This window comes from Vanellus vanellus (genome assembly GCF_965231255.1).
Source record: "Vanellus vanellus genome assembly, chromosome: 4".
Taxonomy (NCBI): Eukaryota; Metazoa; Chordata; class Aves; order Charadriiformes; family Charadriidae; genus Vanellus; species Vanellus vanellus.
In genome coordinates this window covers 83,848,118-83,868,721 of record NC_138909.1, presented here as the reverse complement: position 1 = coordinate 83,868,721, position 20,604 = coordinate 83,848,118, and the positions used below count along the sequence as shown (strand labels likewise).

General features: G+C 39.0%; 1 protein-coding gene across 1 annotated transcript in view; it reads right to left on the bottom strand.

Annotated features, from left to right (window-relative positions):
• GLRA3 (glycine receptor alpha 3) overlaps positions 1–17,449 on the bottom strand; it is a gene marked incomplete at both ends in the record, with an annotated part of 92,922 nt that extends 75,473 nt beyond the window's left edge. Inside the window, one exon of the mRNA XM_082482493.1 lies at positions 17,331–17,449. Within this exon, the coding sequence (XP_082338619.1) occupies positions 17,331–17,449 (119 nt within the window). The remainder of the gene's footprint in view (positions 1–17,330) is intronic.
• Between the last annotated feature and the right edge of the window lie 3,155 nt (positions 17,450–20,604).

The window sequence follows — 20,604 nt, the reverse complement described above, 5'->3', positions numbered from 1 at the left end:
TATTCATATTTTGCCAGGAAAAGTTACCAACAAGAAAACTATCCCTGGTAGTGATTCTGTCTTGTTCCTGTGAGCTATTGGTAAATATTACTAACCAGTTATAAAGATTTAAACTGCCTTCAAATTTCAGACTTAAAGCAGTGCTTTATTTCAGAATGTGTCCTGAACATCTTTACGATCTAAATTAAGCCTTGCCAAACAATTAAGAAGAATTTTTTTAACTAAACTAGTGAACAAAAATAAAGAAAAAAATGGAAAATGCTGTCAAACAATGTATTAGAAAAATCATTTATGACTGGCTGAATTTACACCATCAAAAGAAATTTTGTTCCAAAAAAGCTGTTATACAAAAGTAGATGTGAACCTGTCTCTGGTCTATTCTGAGGAGAGATGAGCTTTGCATCATGCATTTGAAGACTGTCAAGTTGGCATTTCGTGGACTAAGATTGGAAAACATTTATCACAGGTCTGTGACAGGGTATGACCTACCAAAGGTCATTTTTAAGTCAGAAACTGCCGGGTCCAGCTGAGGAACTTTGCAGTGGGATATCAACGTTAGAGAGTAAGAAGCAGCCTGGCACAGCCAAGCTGTGGTTTCTCTATAGCAGCACCCACACCCTAAATTTTAGACAAAAAGCTGAGTTGTAGTAAGAACCATGTTCAGCACCGCCATCTACGGTCTGGGAAGAAAATACGAAATCATCGTCGGTTTAAAACAAAGAATTGCAAATAATCGACAGAGGCATAAATATCGATGAGGGCAAGAAAATAACCCATTTCTGAAGTTCAGTCCACTTAAGTAGAACAATTTAAAACAGATAGAGGAAGGATATTGAGAGATATATGAATTAGGAACGTAGGCAGAGTTGGAGAAAGCAGCGAGTCTGAAGAAGGATTCCAAATTCACATTGAAGAACTCAACACCGTTGTGGCGGAGTTCTCACTGCTCTGCTGTTCTACCCATTGGTGTGGAAAGAGTGAGTAGGAGCATGAAGGTCACTTGTTATTTCGTGTGATATTAATGAGAGCAGTTCTGGGACATTGCATCAAATTCTGTGTCCAAGTTTTAAAAGGACGTTAAAGCATTAGGAAAGGTACTGAACAAAGCCACTAAGCCACGATCCAAGCGTGAGGGAAATTTCCTTACAGAAGAGGCTGTGAGACCTCAATATGTTTCGTTTATCAAAAGGAAAATTGAAAGATAACACGACTGAAGTGTAGAAATACCTCAAAGGGGCAGAAAATGATGGACATTTACATGAAGAAGAAAGGCAGAAGAAAAATCAATGAGAGACAGACAAATTCAAATGGGAATTTAGGCACACGGTTTTGATAATAAAGGTAACTTAACAGAAGTTCAAACCGTAGCAGCCACGACAATACAGCTTTCTGGAAGAAAGAGTTTAGAAAACATAAGGTATTGTGTTTCATACGTGGGTAGCCTGGTGAAAAGGAAGGTCCTCTGAGGTACAGAAAAGCAGGGTGAATTCAGTGCAGACGCTACGAGCCTCCTGCAGAAACCCTCAGATTGCCAAAAGAGACGTTACAGACTTGGAGAGGTTAAGGAAGGGAAGCAATGAGAGTAGTTCAAAGTGCAAAAAGGTGTCTTCTCGGGGTCCTTCTCTGCTGGGGCTGGTTCTTCCAGACTTGGAGGTGCTGTGCTGGAACCTGTGGTCTGGGTCGCAGGTTACGTGTGGAAATCTTGGCCCATTTTGCTCAGTTCCTTTCACAGTGGGGTATTTGACTTGCCCGGCAGTTGTACGAGCATCGGCTCCCTGCGCAGTATGGAATTAAGCTGCCCATAAACCACGGGCAGCTTAAAAGTCAGATTGACCGCTTCTAGAAAAAAACGAGCTAATGTTCCACCTGTGACATGCATGTTCTATTTCATAGGAAGAAATTTGAAGCTAAATGATAACATTGCCGTGGAAGCAAATGGATATGAAGAGGCCAGGGATAAATTTAGATCAGAAAGTAAAAGGCTTAAAACCGCTGAAACAATTCTGTTCAGGAATAGCTTAGAACTTTGAGTAGAGAGAGAAAAGCTCTGTGTGTTCCAGGATGGAGCTGGATATTAGGATGCTGTGACATACATGACTGTGATTGCAGGTGATGGGACTCAGCTCTTTTCTAACCCCTCTGCTGAGGATATGTTTGCATTATTATTGATTCTGTTATGTGCTTAGAGTAATTACTACTACAGAACTCTGAAAAAAATATATCGTGAACACAGCTATGCAGCCAGAGCACCACCATCTACAGAATTTAAATGGGAGATCTCATCTAGCAGCTGGCAAATTTAGCTAGCAAGAGAAAGCATGGGTCATGAATCCATGCTTCTGAAATATCTATTTAAAGGAGGTATGTTTGGCAGAGAAAACCTCACTCTCTTCCCTTCCTCCAAAAGAAAATGATTGAGAAAATCTCTTCAAAGAGAATTTCACAATCTTCACAACTGCTTCCTTCTCTAAATCATTTAAAGCTACAAAAATCAGTGATTTCTTTTTTTTTTTTTTTTTTTTTTTTGAGAACCATTGGATTCCTACTCACAAGCTGTCTCTTTTCTATCTGCCCAAACTTCTGCACATTTTTACCAAAGCACAAATAAAGGAAAGGAACTTTACAAGTGAAAGTGCTCGATATATGCTTTATTTTAAAAGGTATATTTCCAAGTAATTTCAAACATACTTCCTTTGAGACTTTTGTGTCATTTGTATGCTACAGAAATGACTGGTTTTCACTGTTTTTTCCTCTCTCTTAAACTTTTCATCTTCAAGGTGGGTTCATTTTCAGAGTGTTGTTTCAGCCCTAACGTGTTTGTTTGAAACTATTGAAGCAAAGAAGTAATGGGTTACTGTCCACATTTGTATAAGAAAGGTTGTAGCCCTGCAGAAGAGCTTAATAAGAATAGTATAGACAAAATGTGAAGGAAGAAATTGCATCTTTCGCCATCTGCTGACTCTTCCCAGTTTGTTGCTGCTACAGGTGGGTGACAGAGATGAAGAGCGAGCGTGGTGTGCTGCAATGACTCCTTCCACTGCAGACTTCCCAGAGACAAATTTCCAAGCCCAAGTTACAAGATCAGTCTTCAGAGCCTCGCGAACTTGCTTTTGAATTGATATAAATTACCTTTGAATTAGATGGTACATTTGTTTTCTTCCATCCGTAGTTAAACTACCTATGTATTTTATCCTGAAAATCTTATATTAACACCAAAATACTGTCATATTTGGCTTGTTGATTTTGCTCAACTGATCGTAAATTATTTCCTTCATCTCAAACACATTCCATCTCAGCTATTCTGAGAGCTAGAAGTTTTGCATTTCATCTTACAATGAATACTCCAGAGCTGTGACATGATGCTTTGCATGCATTATGATGGTCCAATAGCTCTTTCATTTCATTACTTATTCTCTGAGACAGCAAGTGTGGCCAAACCCCTGGAGCAATCGGATCTTGCGTTTGTGGTCCATTCTCTCCAGCTGATGTCTGAATGTTTTTAATGCACTTTACATCAAAGAGCTTTGCAGAGAAGCTCAAGGAAATTAATTACACACTCATAAGGAAATCAAAAACTGCAGCCAGCCAATACGCGCTCAGTTGCATCTCACAAAGAGCAATACACAAAAGTATTTCAGTAAATTAATCTGAATTGGTACTGATTCACGGGTTCACCAATAATGGTTAGGTGAATTGATCTTCTAACTGCTTCCCTTGATTAAGAAACTGTAAGTAAGGCTGATAGAATTCATCGATTTTAAAACAAAAATTATCCAGTGTAACCATGTAATTAACAAGGGCTGCAAAAATGAAGTGATCCTCAAATTGACGGTGTCTGATCACCTGAGAGTGTCTCGATAATTGGGATTTGAAAACTGTGGCAGTAAGATTTCGTGCTATAAAGACAGTCTTTAAACCCTCTTCTGTGCAATATAGGTCTCTTCATAAAATGTTTTTGGCAGGATTAATAGCAAAAGCAAACATTATATTTGAAGAGGTTGGAAGCATAGGATTTCTCTTTTTTTGATAAAGGGAGTGTCTCTAATTGTCTGATTTATTAATTAAAGTAAGTAAAGGACTAACAACACCAGAGTTTATAGTATACAGAATTTGCACATATTATTCCGAGAGTGAACATAAACCTGACAAAAATACTGTTCTGACAGAAGAATGTTCCAGAATGTGACAGCTTAAAATAAATCCCAACAAATGTTAACAAGAGTGACCACTGAAGGCCTCAAGCACATCCGAATGAAAAGTGTTTTCCTTGTTTGTAGAAAAATAATAAATCTTTCTCCTTCAGAGAGATAAAAACTATATTAAATTTTTTAAAAAATACAGCAATATAAAGCATAAACAATATTAATTTGTTTGATTTTTGTGGATAAAACTAAAGTTTTTTGAAATTATTGCACAGTTTGTCATTAAAATGAATTTGTTCAGTCAAGTAGCATGACACAGATGTTCTTTTGAGGTGTGATGTGTTTAAACTGGCTACCAGAGATAGCTGTGTCAGAAGAGAAATGAAATCCTCTGTGTTTTATTTCAATAAGCAATTTTAACTTTGGAAAGCCTTGCAGGTGAGGCAAATGCGGAATGGGAGCTCAGGAGGGGGGGATAAATATATTTAAAGCAAATATTCTTCAGTATTGCAATAAAATTTTATAGCAATCTCTGCACTCTACTGGAAATCAAAATCCTTCACGGAAAACAGAAGACAAATAGACTTCTCGTATTGGAGTCAATATTGCCTTTGGCAATATTGACTCAGGAAAAGCCAGGGACATTCTGGGAAGCCCGGAGCTGTGCAGAGGGTCACAGCGGCATGGATCCCGTCCCAAAAGTGACCTACAGCACCGGCTCTCACTGCTGTCCCATTCCAGCTCACACAGAAAGAGTTTCTTCTGAGGGGCAAAACAAGTCTCAAAATTCAACTCCTTCTCTGAATTATCTCTAGGAAGACAATCTCTTTACGTTACCTACATTGCGAAGCCAGGGTGACCGAACTCCTAGTTTAGATGGATGAATTAGGTAACGTTACCTTCTTCTACAGTTCAAGGTTAATGCAAGGAGATCATTTCCTTCCAACTGCTTTCTATTCCAGCACAAAAAGAATTCTACCTGAGCTTCACTGGTAAATAAACTAATTTCATTCTGAGGAACCAAAAAAAAAAAAACCAACCAAAAAAAGAAAAGTGAGTTTCCAATGGTGAGAGTAGTGGAAGAAGGAAACATGTACTAAACCCAAAGACAGCAAATGAAGGAGAAACAATTAAGTTTGCGATGTCTCAAAAAAATTTGAAATTCCAAATGTTTTTCCTATTATTTCTATTAAAAGCGACAATAATGTGTTCCTTGCTAATTAAAGATGAAATTTCTTTTATTTGCTGTAGGTCATGAAGTTGTCAGTTCCTAATGCAATGCAAATGCAGATTTCCATATCCTGCAATGTTTTGGATAATAATAATTTTATCAGATCAGAGAGAAGCAGAGAACTCTTGACTCGCGTTTGCCAGAGAAGAGACTGTCACTTCAACTAACAGAAGTAGAAGCATTGTATCACCAAGATTTTTAAGAGGTACTTTCTAAGATAAATTGTCAGGAAAATTTTAAATATTTTCTGTGGCAGGTTAGATTTTCTACTTTTTTTTTCACTGTTTTAGATTTTTCTAATTTCCCTTTTATACTGTTATTTTTAATAACTTTGAATAATCAGATTAATTGTTTGGTATAATGCAGCAAAGACAAGTAGAGTTACATCAGGAGACATTTTCAGCCAAAGTAACAATTTTTATATGCAACAAACAAATTTCCATTTTAGGATCATTAATTATCCATTCTTTATTGTTTTAGTGGTTAGAAATGAAAATTGTGTGAAAAATATATGGGATTGTATTTCAATGCAATTATTGATAAAGTTCTTTCAGATTTGAAAAAATTTCATTTTTCTGTTTCAGTGACTGAAGTAACACTGTATTTTCACGCTCTTTGGAGGTAAGGCAATGGTTACAAACGTTTTGTTATGATGTTCCGGATACCTTTACGGTGTCATATTTTTTTCCCTTTTATTAATACAGTTGAGCATTTCTGCAGCCCTACAGTCTTCCTCCAGTCCTATTTGTCATGGAAGTAAAATGGTATAATGTTTATCGCTTATTTATTTTTTGTGCTATCGTTTAAAAGTGCTTTGGTTTGCTGTGGAGTGTTTCAGCTTCTCTTAACAGAATAAAAAAAAAAAAAAGAGAATAATGGGGTTTTAAGTCTTCTGATTAAGACACTCTGACCTGATCACCATTCTAAAGGTCAAAGGGCTTTATACTGTAGCTTAATTTATATTCTAGATGAATTCTTCATATTCTACACTTGCTGTTGTTTGTGACTCGGTACATCTATATAAGCACAATGCTTTACTACCTCCCCTTTAGAAAAAAATAATCTCTTAGGGTAAAGGAAGAAAACTAGTTTGTCAGCATTCTTCATGGTCCTATGGGCATGGCTTTCTAGCTTAATTAAATTATGGATTTATTAAACTACAGGTTATCCCTCTAATTTTGTTTTCTTGTTTAAGACAAGTTATTTAAGACAAGTTATGTTTAAGCTTATTGCTGCTGATTTCAGCCACTCAGCATGTGAATTTTCTTATGACTTTTTACTAATTATGATTCTGAGTATTTGTTCATTTTTTTTTTCCCAGAAGAACCTACTTCTTCAGTAGTCTTTTGTACCTGTTGTATATCTTATTTTTATAAATGTTCTAAACTCAGGTCTTTGTTTCTTGCTCTTTCTGAATTTATTCAGCCTACATTTTGGGGGGAAAAGCTGATGCAAACGACTAGACAAGGAGCAGAGAATGTTTCAAATATTCAAATTCTGACAAATCTCTCACTTTTCTAAAGACCTACTGCATGGGGTAAGTTTTTGACGACTTTCACTTTGAATTAAATATAGCCAGACCTTCCCAAAATTCAATTAACTGCTTTTAGTTTTGGGGTTTTTTTGTGGGTTTTTTTTTTTTTTTTAGACAGATAATACTTGGCTAAAATGAATGGAATATCTTTGGAAATAGAAACTGTAAATCGCTAATATATAGTAGTCTGAACTTGCATTACTATCTCACTACAAAGACTAATTTGCGTATTAACTGAATGATGGAGAAAGTTATTGGAGTAATGGATAGATTGCAAAATGACCAAGTAATATAATTTCAGAATATTATCTTTTATAACACCAGATACACTTCTATAAAAGCGTGTCAGAGCTGAACAATCACATTTATTTTTTTGATTAATGAACGATTCCTCTAACCAATTGAACTTATATGGGAACTGGCTGGTGTCTTTCACCACCATAATGAATAGTAATTCAACAGATGTCAATGAGGCAACGCTAGACTGAAAGGAGAATTAATTAAAATGAGACTTTAGCCTGGCTAAAAGCTGCAAACTATTGTTTCCTGAGGAAAACTCTTCACAAATCTGGGAGCAACTTGTGAATACTGAAAAGAGAATTCTGCAAATTATAGCTGCGTGTTTGACCCTGTGTTTTGAATGTATCCCAAAAAGTCCTTCATATTGTAGAGCTGTGTATTACTGCGTTTCCTAGTTCTAATTCACTGCTCAGATTTACTATTGTTGGGGCGTTACCCCATCAATTTACTTTGCATCCACTAGGCTGCTGTACTCTCCCTCAATATAAACAGGAACAGTGTCTGCTGAAGTGTGCATCTGTAGAAAAAAATATATTTATTGTAATCATAATTAATGACCATTTAGAATGTCATGAATCCTCTGTTCCTCCTTTGCCTCGTTTTGCTTTAAAAATACACTTTTATGAGTTGAAAACTATAACTGAAACTGAAAACTGGGGTTCTTTGATATGTTTCTTCTCAAAAAATTCTTTTACTATTCATAAAAACCTTCACTGAAAATCTTATAATAGAATTAAATGATTTGGCTTTATCAAAACTAGATAAAAATTTGATTTTGAATTCAAACCCCAGGGCTTGGGAACACTGAAGCACAATTTGATTAAACACTATTCCACTTGCCTTAGGGAAGCTCTGCTTGTATCAGTGCAACAGTGCTGTCCTGTATCTCCAGTGAGTCTGTCAGATGGCTATTTGAAAGATGAGACCTTTTTCTCCAAAATGAGTTTGATAAGACATAAAAAAGCTGAATATAGCCTGAAGACTCACTCACCTTAAAATAAAGTATTTCAACAAGCAGGACTATGGCCCAGATGAGTCAAAACTTACCAGCAGATAGAACTCTGTGCTATATAAAGTTCTTTCCCCAAAACGTTGCTCATGAAATTGTTTATTTTGATTAGTCAGCTAATTACAGTGGAGATACTGTGTTATTACTATTGATTAAGAATTGTGCATTAAGTCTAGTTTCTAGTCGGAAAAATACTGATTTCTTGAAATAGAGTTTTACAAAAAGACATCTGTGTCAATGTTTTACTGAAATGCTGTCAGACTTGGGTGGAGTATTGTCCAGTGTCCTTTCTAATCTGTTGGCCACAATCGGTTTTCTAATGTCCATGGGAACTGAAAGTAGTCTCTCAGGTTCTAAGTTTCAAACACTCCTCTGAACATCTCTTCCACAGAATTGACAGAGATTTTTTCCTGCTTTCTGCAACTTAAACTTCTTTTTATGCTTTGAAAAAGCAGTAAAATCTTTTCAGGGCTTTGGAATTTTCTGTGAGACAGGAATGGTGATGTTCAACCAGCTGTCATAATTTTCATGAGATACATGGATTGGGTAATTCTTGTTTCCTTTTTAATAATTCTATGTGGAACCAACACTATAATAATTCAGAATAAGACTTTTTTTAAGGAACAACAAGGCTGAGCTGCAGGGTGATGATGAGAGTGGCAGGATTCATGCCACATAATGACAGAGCCCAGAATTCCTAATGCATGCACTGAAGCATATCCCTTACTGAATAAGTCAGAGAAAATAATGTAAAGGTTAAAAAAAAAAAAAAAAAAAAAGAGCTCTTAGCCTTTCGTGTTTCCACCAAAATTATCCTGGTCCACTACACATGCACACATTCTCTTTCACACACAGATATATGCTTTGCCACGTATCCAGTACCCCCTTAATGATCATCTGAGTCTTGTAAGTCTCATATAAACAAATGGAAATATGCTGGGGGAAGGAAAGCCCATGACCAAATTTGTTCCGGTCCTTATTATCTGCAAGACACTTCATCTCCTGAAGGAGTCATCGCTGTTAGAAAAAAAGATGAAAAAGGCTATTCTGTTATCTCTTACTCAGAGAGTCTGAGCAAGTGCATTTGTGATCACTTTATGATTAGAGATGAAAATCTGAATACTCTGACATCCAGAGACCTGTGTACAGGAAGAACAAAAATAGGTAGAGAGATAGATGTGTTCTAAGAGTTCATTTGCACAGTGTTAGAAGTTTGGGATAAAGTTTAGAGGTAAAATTTCAATGTATATAAGGAGAAACTGGTTGAAAATTGCATTTTTATTTTCAGTTCTCTCCTGTATTATACTTTTTGTAACCATGGATTACTGCCTCAGGTGGGTGCATTTCATATTCACTTTCTGTAGTAAAATATTGCGATATAATATTCAAAACAATTGAGTATGCACCCCTCAGTGTGCAAAAGCTGAAGGACAACAGAAGAGAATTTATTTACTTTAACTCTTGCAAATTAAGTATTAAAGCAAACTCTGATAAATGTTTCTTTTTTTTTTTTTTCCCCAAAAATAAAAGACAATTTGTATAAAGCATTCTTTCTGATAGAATAAAACAATGGGAAACAACATTATGGATTTCAAAAAAAGTCTTTTATGGGACGCAGTCCAGATGTGATGCTGCAATCTGGCCATTTTGATTTTAGTTCTGATATTGCTGAGTCAGAGGTAATGTATCGGACCCAACAGCGTCAAGGAAAACATCACTCAGATGTGTGTATCTTCATGGAGGTGTTAGACAGAAGCTTAGGCACAGAGTTAACATGTACCTTAGAAGACTGTAGTTAGTCTTAATTTAGCTGTGTGAAGGCAATGCTTTAGTCATGATTGATTTCAAAATTTTTATTTTTCCCTTCAAAAAATGAAAAGTTTTACCCTACTTTGTCAGCAAGTTACCAGTTTGTGACATTTATTTTATTTATCTGGTAGGGCACCCTTAGCCAGCAGCTACGTTGCTCACAAAACTGGAAGTTTAGTTGGTCTGTAGATGAATATGTCTTAGCCTACTTATGCCCAGAGCATGGACGCTGCTGTGCATCACTGAATCTAACAGACGACGGTGCAGTTTCAAAAACTCTATGAAATGAAAAGCCTTAGCAGGACAAAAACTCAGGCTCTTTTTAATAATCAAATCCCACTGTATCCCAGAACATTATAAACCAACTTTTCACAAAAAAGTCCTCAAGCTCTGCAGTCACCCACTAAGATGTAAAGTAATAATAATTAAAAAAAAAACCAACCAAACAAAACAACCTTCTGAAGAACTATGCTGGTATAACTGTATTTACTAGGCATTTCTGCTGAGTGACTAGTTGTGAAATTAAAGTTAATGAAAGTTAATTGTTGGTAAAAAATATACAAATTTGTAAAGACCCAATTTTATAGAAAGCCATCTTGGAAATTATATATTCTGGTATTTGTGGATCCTCAGAGATGCTCTTTAGGATTACATTAGGCTCATATTTTACCTTTCAAAATTCTGAAAAAGAGAAAAATTTATTTTATAAGAAACTAGACATAGTGGAGTCTTATGCAAAATGTACGTAGCATGGGAAGCCTTGGGCAATGGTGAGATGGGTAGCATATTCCAATATTTTTTTTTAATATCAAAGATATTTTTATATATATTTCATATCAAAGATAGAATGCAACAAAGGGAAAAATCTTAAGACAGTAAGTTATGTAGCTGCAATGGCCGCTTGAATTTTAATCATGGAGAGGGAAAAAAATAGTTTGCTTTTTAGAATGTCATAGCTGTACTGATTTTGCTTATGATATTCTTCCTAAATTAGTTTTAGCTGTAAGAATCGCATGCAGGTTAATAGCAATTAACTCACCCTGACAGTCTGAGATAATTTAGCACTCTTGTGTTTGCTTTCTGCTCACTTTATTTGTGTCACCGAAGCAGTCTCGGGATAATCTGCTGCCTCGCTTTTTCCCATAGCCGCGGATTTGTATTAGGCAGCAGCCCCAGGACTTGTGCAGCTCCGCTATTTCACCAGCCCCATCGGTGACCACATGATTATCTCAGGCCAGAGTCTTCTTGAGCGCTTCTACATTTTCTGCGGTCTCAAACCGTTTCTCTCAGAAAACTGCGTTTCGCTAATATTTTACGTCACCAAACAGAAACTTCAGCAATAACAATATTGAAGAGGACTGATCTTCCTTAGGGGAGTTCCTACCTGGAAACAGCCCTGACCCTCCCCCCATCCCTGCTCATTTTGTACGTCTGTGGTCGGGCTAGAGGAATAGCAGGGTGATGTGTAGTATTGGGAAATTATATAGGAAATGTTCATTATGTAGAAAGTCCACTGCAATGCAGACCAAGTATTATCACCCTGTTTGCTGTTGAGTAATGTTGGAGCAATTCATTAGACGGCTGACTGGAGGAGTAATGACAAAATGTATTCTTTTATACTTTTAGGACCACACGCCATCTGTTTTTGTACTTTTTTCCTTCATTCTTTTTATTCTCACTACTTAGCATTTGTATTGATACAGCACCTAAAGACATCACTCAGGAAGGATCCTATTGCTTCAGAAGTCATAAAAAATAACGGATTATTTTTTGTCTGTGCTAGAAAAAAGTACAGCCTCAAAGGTTTTCTCCATCTTTTCTCTTGACTTTACTGTGAAGTCTGTTCTGCTTCCTCATGCTCTTCTCTTTCTCCTGCTTTGCTCCTGCATTCTGGTTACGCATAGTTTCTAGCTGTGTCTTTTTCTGCTCTCTGGGATGTTGCCTTTCTGCTGGTAGTTGATATCTGCAAAAAGGCGCCTTTTCCTCGATCTGTTCCCAACGCCTACCTATCAGAGAAGGTAAAACTACTATTTTTTAGCTCCTGCCTCCTTTTACTGATCCTTCTAATAAACATCATGAAGATCAGTAGGAAAAGCAACAAAAAGGAGAAGCTGCAACACCACACAGAAGGGCTCTTCATTGTTCATTACTTGAGAAAAGCTGATTTGCAGGAACCGTTCCCTATAGGTATTATTACATAATGCTCAGTAAGGTCATTTGAAGCTTGTGTTCTAAATCTGTTAAAATAAGAAGCTCTAATCTTATAAAAATTTTCATTTTCTCTAATTGTCATGATTCCTAGGATAGCTGGACAAGACTAATCTGATAGCGGAGCTATTACATTTTTCATCGTACAGAAGCACAGCACTTATCTTACAATATTACTTGCTTTCAGTTGTTGTTAACATCAATTGGCTGGGAATGAATTAGAAGAGGCTGAAAAGGTCACTAGTGCAGAAAGAATAGAAAGGTTACTGGTTTTAATTGAGATTTCTTTGTTATTTAATGTTCTTACAGAGTATAATGTTAAAAACTCAAAAATCTACACATAATTCTTTCTCAAAATGACAAAAATGGTAGCCACTGAAGTAATTGTTTTTTATAGAAATTACGAATGGATAGTAAAAGTTCTGATCAAATTCATACTGGTGAGTGACAGAACTCATATTTGGTTCAAACGGATTTCAGTGTTTTCACTGGTATAGTTGAAATATGAGAGAATTTGAATTACATGCTCTTGGTCACAACCCCCCCCACTTCCTTTTTGCCTGAGTTTCGGAAAGCACGATGCCTGCCTCTGGGTATACCCTGCAAGGGAACCCCCATGCCCTCCTCCTGACAGCTTATGAGGACCCTGAGCACATTTCCTTCATCCCAAGGGTTTGGTTAGCCGGGCTTCGTGCCAGCTTTGATAATGCAGCAGCCCAGCTTTGAAGCAGAGCTGTTTGATAAAAAGCTGTAGAAGCCTCAGCAGGGGTTCACCCCCCTTCTCTCAGGAACTGTTTTTTTTCTTTTTTTTTTTTTTTTTCCCCGTCCCTCAGGAGTGCTGGGGAGATGCTCTTGGTCTCTGTGCGAGCTACTGTGCAAGTACACCATCACCAAACCTTGGACCTTCCTAATTGTGATCCCAAGCCTGATCTGTTGACCTGACTTTTTGGCTTGCCTTTGGTCATGCCTCATCACCACCAGCTTTTCCTGGCAGTCTTGAACTCTTGTTTGGGCTGGATCTGCTCCGCTCCTGCACAGGTTCTGTGGGACTTCAAACTTTGTTGGAAGGATCTTGCTCCTGCCTGCTTTGCTGTTGAGTCTGGACTCCCGGCTCACCTTCCCTTCCCTTGCTGCTCCCTGAGACATATCAGACCTTTATCGTTAGGGCCTGGAGTCTGTCAGCTGATTTATTCCACAGAAACTATCTTTTCGAATTGAGCCTGTGCTGCTGAGGAAAGGTACTGTGCCTCAGTGCTCTCATCTTGAATTACTACATTTCCTTTCACACACTATTTTATTCACATCCTGATTTTAGCAGACACTTTCATTTTTTTTAATAGTTTAGTATGTATAATTCTTAACATGTTAATAATCTACTGGAGTCTCATCAGAACATGAGAACCTTTGTTTTCAAAGATGTTTGTGATGATGTGTAATTTTTAATATTTTTTAGCTGTTGTTTTTTCTTCTCCGTCATTATTTGGAGGAACTAATGCTGGCTTAAAGAACATTGACTTCTGCTTCTTAAAGCTATTCATCTGAAATCAATTTGCAATGCAATGCAAGAATAATTTCAAAATCAGTTAACTGTGAGCTCAGACATGCCCCAGAGTTAGGATGCATTGAGGATTTTTTCCCACAAGAATCTGGTCTCTCAGTGCAATTAGCCGTCTCTGTGATACCATTCCCTTCAATATAAGGCCAATGGGGCAGTGACTAGAACAAGGAAAGGGGCAATAACCCACTCGTTGCATGGTTCTTGGTCTACGCTAATATGGATATCTAAAGAAATATCATATAAGGAGAATCTATTTTGCATTTCCACAATGCCACCTACCTTTTCATCCTGTGCTTTCCCCATACACAGGTCTACATATAAAACACCTGTAGTATAGTCTAAGGGCAAAGCAGGGCCCCTGGCAGGTCCTTGGCAGTGTGCTCTTAATACTGTGGTGCTGGTGCCCTTGCAAGGCTGAGAGCTGTCATAGAACTCTTTGACTCACAAATATGATCTTCATGTTGACTCTACAAATGCGATCTTGCTTTCAGCATGACCTCTTGGAATGTAGACAAATCCAGAGGAAATTTTGTTAATACTATAACTTTAATGAAAACAGAGGAATACTTAGGCTTAGAGATTATTATAACTCTAAACCATAGCCTAGAAGTGTTTATTTTCCTTCTTTGGTATTGATTTACAGTTATTTTTAGGCTCAATTAAGTTATTTTCCCTAGCTTTTACCCTAATTTTTACATTGCTACCCTCTGCTTAATATCACGCTGGGGCTTGGCCTGGCAATTATTAATAAATAATATATTTTTTTATTTTGGGTCTAATTATAACATTTCTTCCAGTCAGCTATATCACTGAAAACATATTAGAGTGTTGTGTGTTTAAACCCTTGTTTTTCATGTCTAAAATCTATTAATATATTACCAATAAGTATGTTATTAATCTAAGACATACTAGTACAAACGTGCACAATATTATGAAAGACAATTAACAATGTTTTATTCTCTCTACAATGTCTTTTAGAAATCAAATTAATTATTGTATCCTGCTATGACCGATATGCATCTTGTTTCAGTCATTTGAGTTTCCAGATCCTTTAGATGTGGGATGAAAAATTATTATTTAAACAAAAAAAGAAGAATCAGGAGCAGTTTCCTCTTGTGAAGCATGCCAATCCAGAGACTTTGCTCTTTAAAGTAGCGAGCCTGTAACTTTAGACTCAAAAAAATCCTTTTTATTTTCATCTGACCTGTACTGAAAATAAAACTAAATATCTGTCTTCAAAGGCATATATTTTAAACTATCACTTCAAACATCCTCAGGGCTGTTGGACAAGAATTGAAGGTTCTTCCTGTTAGATTCTTTGAGTCTTCTCACACAGCCTTGAGTGCTTGTTAATAAAGAGCAGAAAAGTTTAATGTTGCACATTGTAAGAGAAGATACATTATTTTTTCTGTAATGTTTGAGCAAGTGAAACGCTTAAGGTTTGGTGGTTCCTAGAAAGTCACAGCACATCCATCTTCTCACTGAGGGTTATTATATAGGTGTTAAGGCTGTGTGTCTTACAGAGAGTGGAAGCTGCGTTCTACTCTTCCCTGTTCCCTTTGCTCTAATGTAAATCATTTCACAAGGCTTAACATGGAAAAGAACTAAAATTAATGGCTCTGGGAAACTTGGGAATTATATAGGTTTTAATTTTTTATTTTTTTTTTTTACACTTTTTCCATTTTAAAGCATGGAGAGGGCTCCTGTGTGTCTCCAACTGACTCAGGTTTCTCAGGTATTATTGCTAGACCTAAAGTCACCAGCAGTCTCTGTATTGAGCTATGTATCAAAGTTATGCATAGATTCTGAGCAGCTTTCTGAAGTCTTTCTCAGGCTATATAGTCCTTGTGCACATTAACCATGTTCATTGTGATGAAATGACAGTGTAAGAGCAGAAGGCTATTGCAATAAGATCGTTAGTTGGACACTGGACAGAATAATTAGATTTTATGCAAAATAAGATGCCTGTATACATTTTGAAACAATTTAATGTTAGTCCAGAATTATGTTATACAAAATACACATATGCTTTCCAAAACTGACTTTTTCACTTTTTTCCCCTTATAACATATGTTTTTTTTTAGATCATCAAAACAAAGGATGAATCATTCCACAGTAGGATGTTGTTTAAATAATATGTAGAGGGAAAGTAAGTTCTACAAGGACTTTGAAATAGAATAATAATAACACAGTACTGCTTGTACTGCCTACACGACACAGGGGTTTGGTCATCTACTCTGAACATTAAATACTTAATGGAACTGGAAAATTTAAACTGTAATATATGTACATTTACTCTTTCCTCCCAGTATCAATTAATCCCATACCATGTGACCCAGTTTCTTAAATCTCTTTCTTTTGGCTCAATTACAATGAAATCACATTACAAACTATTCACATTACATATGTTGATACAAAACAGGTCACTAAACTAACTTCAAAAAGGGAAGATTTGCTATGAACCTGTCAGCACCTGTGAAGTGTGCCGTCATTGTGGGGCACTGCACACTACTGGTTTAACTTTGTGGTTATAAATCGCTTACATGTATAATCCCCAAACTCTCTCTGGAGAACCACTTTTCAAATTTAAGTTTCATTTTTTTTATCTTTGTCCAGTAACAATGTGATTCCTAAAATAGTCTGGCATTGTCATGTTATATGCCATAGTCTGTTTATTGTGATACAGAGGTAGAATGTTTGTTGACAACAAGCATGGTTAACTGCATCAGCAACTAATACATGATGACATTGAAGCCTGCTTCTTTATGTGTCTGACTTTTCTTTTTTAAGTTTTCCCCTCACCTTTAAGCAGAGGATTCAAGTTTATTTTAGACTGCTATCACCACGCTTCTAGAGCTATGTGTTAAAAGAATGCTTGCATTGGTATCGTAACATTACTTTAGCTAGAAAAGGTATGCTGGGCAGAAAGTAGAAAAAGCTGTATGAACCTCAGTCCTCTACTCAGGTCATAATTTATAGATATGATGCTGTCTTTCGTAATACAAGTCCTAGACTGCCAGTGGTAAAGCAAACGTTTTCCCTCTTGAGGAAAATGCTGTAGAACCCTGATCACTCTGCTATCATTTTTTCTGTTGCTATATAAGATTCCTCTGACCTAATGCAATCCCTGATTTTCATTTTACTGGGAAGAATGGATAGTAATAAATAAGTCTATATCTTCCCATCTCAGATTATCTTCTGTAACTTTCACATATAGACACTTTGCAGCTGAAGACTTTTCAAGATTGCAAATGATACATTACAAAATTGACAGATCAAATAGGGAAATGCTAATTGTGAACAGGTGAAGGAAACGTACAGCCTTCAGCCTGCAACATGCAAAACCAAATTCGAGGCAACGCAATGTTACTAAGTCATTTGCAAAGCATGGACCCCACGCATGTAGTTCCCGTGCCCACGGTCTGGCTGCTGAAGGTAGCCAGGGCATTAGTGGTGAGGAAAGACAGTGACCGCGGCCACTCTCTGCATTGAGAAAACCGGCGGGGGGAACCTTTGCGTCCCCGAAGAAAACAACTCACCTGAGCAGCACGGCGGCTTCCCACAGATAAAATCCCGAGACAGCCGCGCGGAGGTACCCAACCCGGGCCATGCTGCTCGGAGCCGCCGCCGAGCCCCGGAGCGCTCCTGTCCGAGGCATCGGCGGGGCTCGGCGGCTCGGCGCGGCTCCGAAGTCTTCAGCACCCTGGACAGCTCCGGTGCACCCGGAGTCTTCAGCACCCTGGAGAGCGTCGGCGGCTCCGGAGCCTTCAGCACCCTGGAGAGCTCCAGCGGCTCCGTGCCCGCCGCCCGCCTACTGACCGGCGGCGCCCCGCGCTCTCCCGCCGGGCCCCGCCGCGCCGGTCCCGCCGCTCCGCATCGCAGCCTAATCCCAGCCGCGGCGGCGGCGGCGGGAGCCCACCTCCCCGCCCGCCTGCCCCCGGCTCCTGCCAGCAGCCGGCAGCCCGTCGTCGGCCGCATCCCGGGCGCGGGGGGCGCCGCGGCCCCGGCGGCGGCGGCGGCGGGGCGGGCGGGGAGGCAGGGCGGGGGCGGGACCGGGGAGGGAGGCGGTGAGGGGGCGTCCCGGAGGGGCAGATGGCCCCGCCGGAGAGGGCTCAGCTGGGGCTGGTGGTGGGTGTCTATGCTCAGCGCCGCTCCTGCCTAAGTGCCTGGGCTCATGCGGGGAGAGGGGTGGCGGGGGGGACGCCGGCACTGGGCAGATGTCATCCAAGAGTCCGGGTGGATTCACTGAGCCCCGGGGCTTGGAAAGGATTGGGGAAAGAGGGATCTGTGGGGGGCATTCTGCTTTTCCTTAAGTGGTATGGTTTTTCTTAGGAAATGGGGGAAAAAAACACACCTCTGTGTTTCAATCTCTTTTTTGCAAGTACAGTGCTGATGGACACAGGGAAATTATATCCTGTTCTATTTCACATTTTAGAAAAGAGAGATGTTCTAGCGCCATAAGACAGCCTAATAGGGAAAGCCAAAGTGTTTGAAAGTTTGTCTGTTGAGGAGACTGGAAGAAATCCTGGGAAGGAACAAGGAAAAAAACATTGTAAGAGGGAAGCAGGAAAGTTTTCCCCAGGTTTAACGGGGCTTTGAGTAACCTGGTCTAGTGGAAGGTCTCCCTGCCCATGGCGGGGGGGTGGGACTAGATGATATTTAAGGTCATATTCTATGATTATGTGATTTATGAAGTACAGATGACATTAAGAAAGTGAGATGATTATTGTTAGTGATTATTGTTATTGAAAGTGAGATGATGATTGTTAGAGAAACTAAACTTTTCACAAAAGCCAGGAGCTGCTTGCCTTAGAAAAGGGTAAGGATTTAAGAGTTGATATTGAGAAATATTGTTTCAGAAATTCCTGTGGGAAACTGTGTGGTTTGTGCATGAAGTAAAATGAAAGATGTGTGAGGAAGGGTGATACCAGAGGGAAGGGATGTCATCCAGAGGGACCTGGACAGGCTGGAGAAGTGGGACCATGTAAACATCATGAAGTTTGACAAACCCAAGTGCAAGGTCCTACATCTGGGTCAGGGCAATGCTAAGCACAAATACAGGCTGGGTGGAGGATGGATTGAGAGCAGCCCTGAGAAGGACTTGGGGGTGTTAGTGGGTGAGAAGCTCAACACAAGCTGCCAATGTGTGCTCACAGCCCAGAAAGCTACCCACACCCGGGGCTGCATCAAAAGCAGTGTGGCCAGCAGGGTGAGGGAGGTGGTTTAGCCCCTCTGCTCTGCTTTGGTGAGACCCTGCCTGGACTACTGTATCCAGCTCTGGGGCTCCCAACATAAAAAGGACATGGACCTGTTGGAGTGAGTCCAGAGAAGGGCCACAAAGATGCTCAGAAGGCTGGAACCCCTTTGCTGTGAGGACAGGCTGAGAGAGTTGGGGGTGTTCAACCTGGAGAAGAGAAGGCTCTGGGGAGACCTTAGAGCCCCTTCCAGTGCCTAAAGGGGCCTACAGGAAAGCTGAGGAGGGACTCTTGATCACAGAATGGAGTGATAAGACAAGGTGTAATGGTTTTAAACTGAAAGAGGGGGGATTTACAGTCAATATTAAGAAGGAATTCTTTACCCTGAGGGTGGTGAGACACTGGAACAGGTTGCCTATAGGAGTTGTAGATGCCCCATCCCTGGAGGTGTTTAAGGCCAGGTTGGACGGGGCTTGAAGAAACCTGGGCTGGGGGGAGGTGTCCATGCCCAGGGCAGGGCGGTTGGAAGTAGGTGATCTTTAAGGTCCCTTCCAATCCAAAGCATTATTGGATGCTATGATTCTTTACCTAGAGAGGGACAGAAGAGGAAAATATATCTGAGATAGAATAGGGATACTCTCTGTAAGCCTAAAAGGCAATGGCCTTTGAACACCTACATTGTGTCTGGGAGAGCCAATGGAAAGAGAAATGTGGGTGCAGTTCAGGGACAGATATTTGCATATATAAAATGGAGCTGGCTGGGCATATCCTCTTCTCTGTGTTCACATCAGTATAATCTGCTGACTTGCTTTTTCCTATAGCCACTAATTTGTGTATAGACAGCAGCCCCACTACTTATGCAACTCCACTAGTTGCACATCCCACATGATTATCTCAGGCCAGAGTCTTATTTCAAGAATTAAAAAGGTAGAGAAAGCTCAAGTGCTGAATAAAGAAGGAGATATGGAAAAAGACAAAGGTTCAGCAAGATTAGGCACAAGAAGCAGAGGAAAAGAAACTGAAATTTGAGGGAAGTATAATCAACTCATAACAGAAAAAGGAAGATGAAAAGACAGGGCGAAATATAGAGCAACTTTTTACACAGAACAGAAAAATACAAAAGATCATTGAGTAGAGTAGATGCAGGTAAGAAATAAGAAACAGGACTTTTATGCATTCCTTATCTCCAAGGATAGGGTGCATATTAGAAATAGGGCATTTCAATAGAAATCTTTAGAGGCAATCACATGTTCCACCTCCAGCTATATTGCCTTTTTTGTTTCAAAAATATGCCACACATAGCTTTCACCTCAATTCTTTACTTATGTTATCCATAGTTGCCATATCCTTATTTTTTTTTTTTTTTTTAGCTCTTCTTCAAGGTTGTTTCAGCGGGTATCACTAAACGATAATGCCTACCACACATTTAGATCCAGTTTGGATTTCTTTGTTGATACCTGTCAAGTGTATGGATGAAGAATGTACTAGAATATCACAAACATTTTTCCTCTGTTCTTTGAATGTTATTTTCTTTTTTTTTTTTTTTTTTTTTTTATTCTTAGCGCTTACATGAATTCAGGGACTCTGTATTCAGCACTCTAAGTTTCTAGGTCCACTT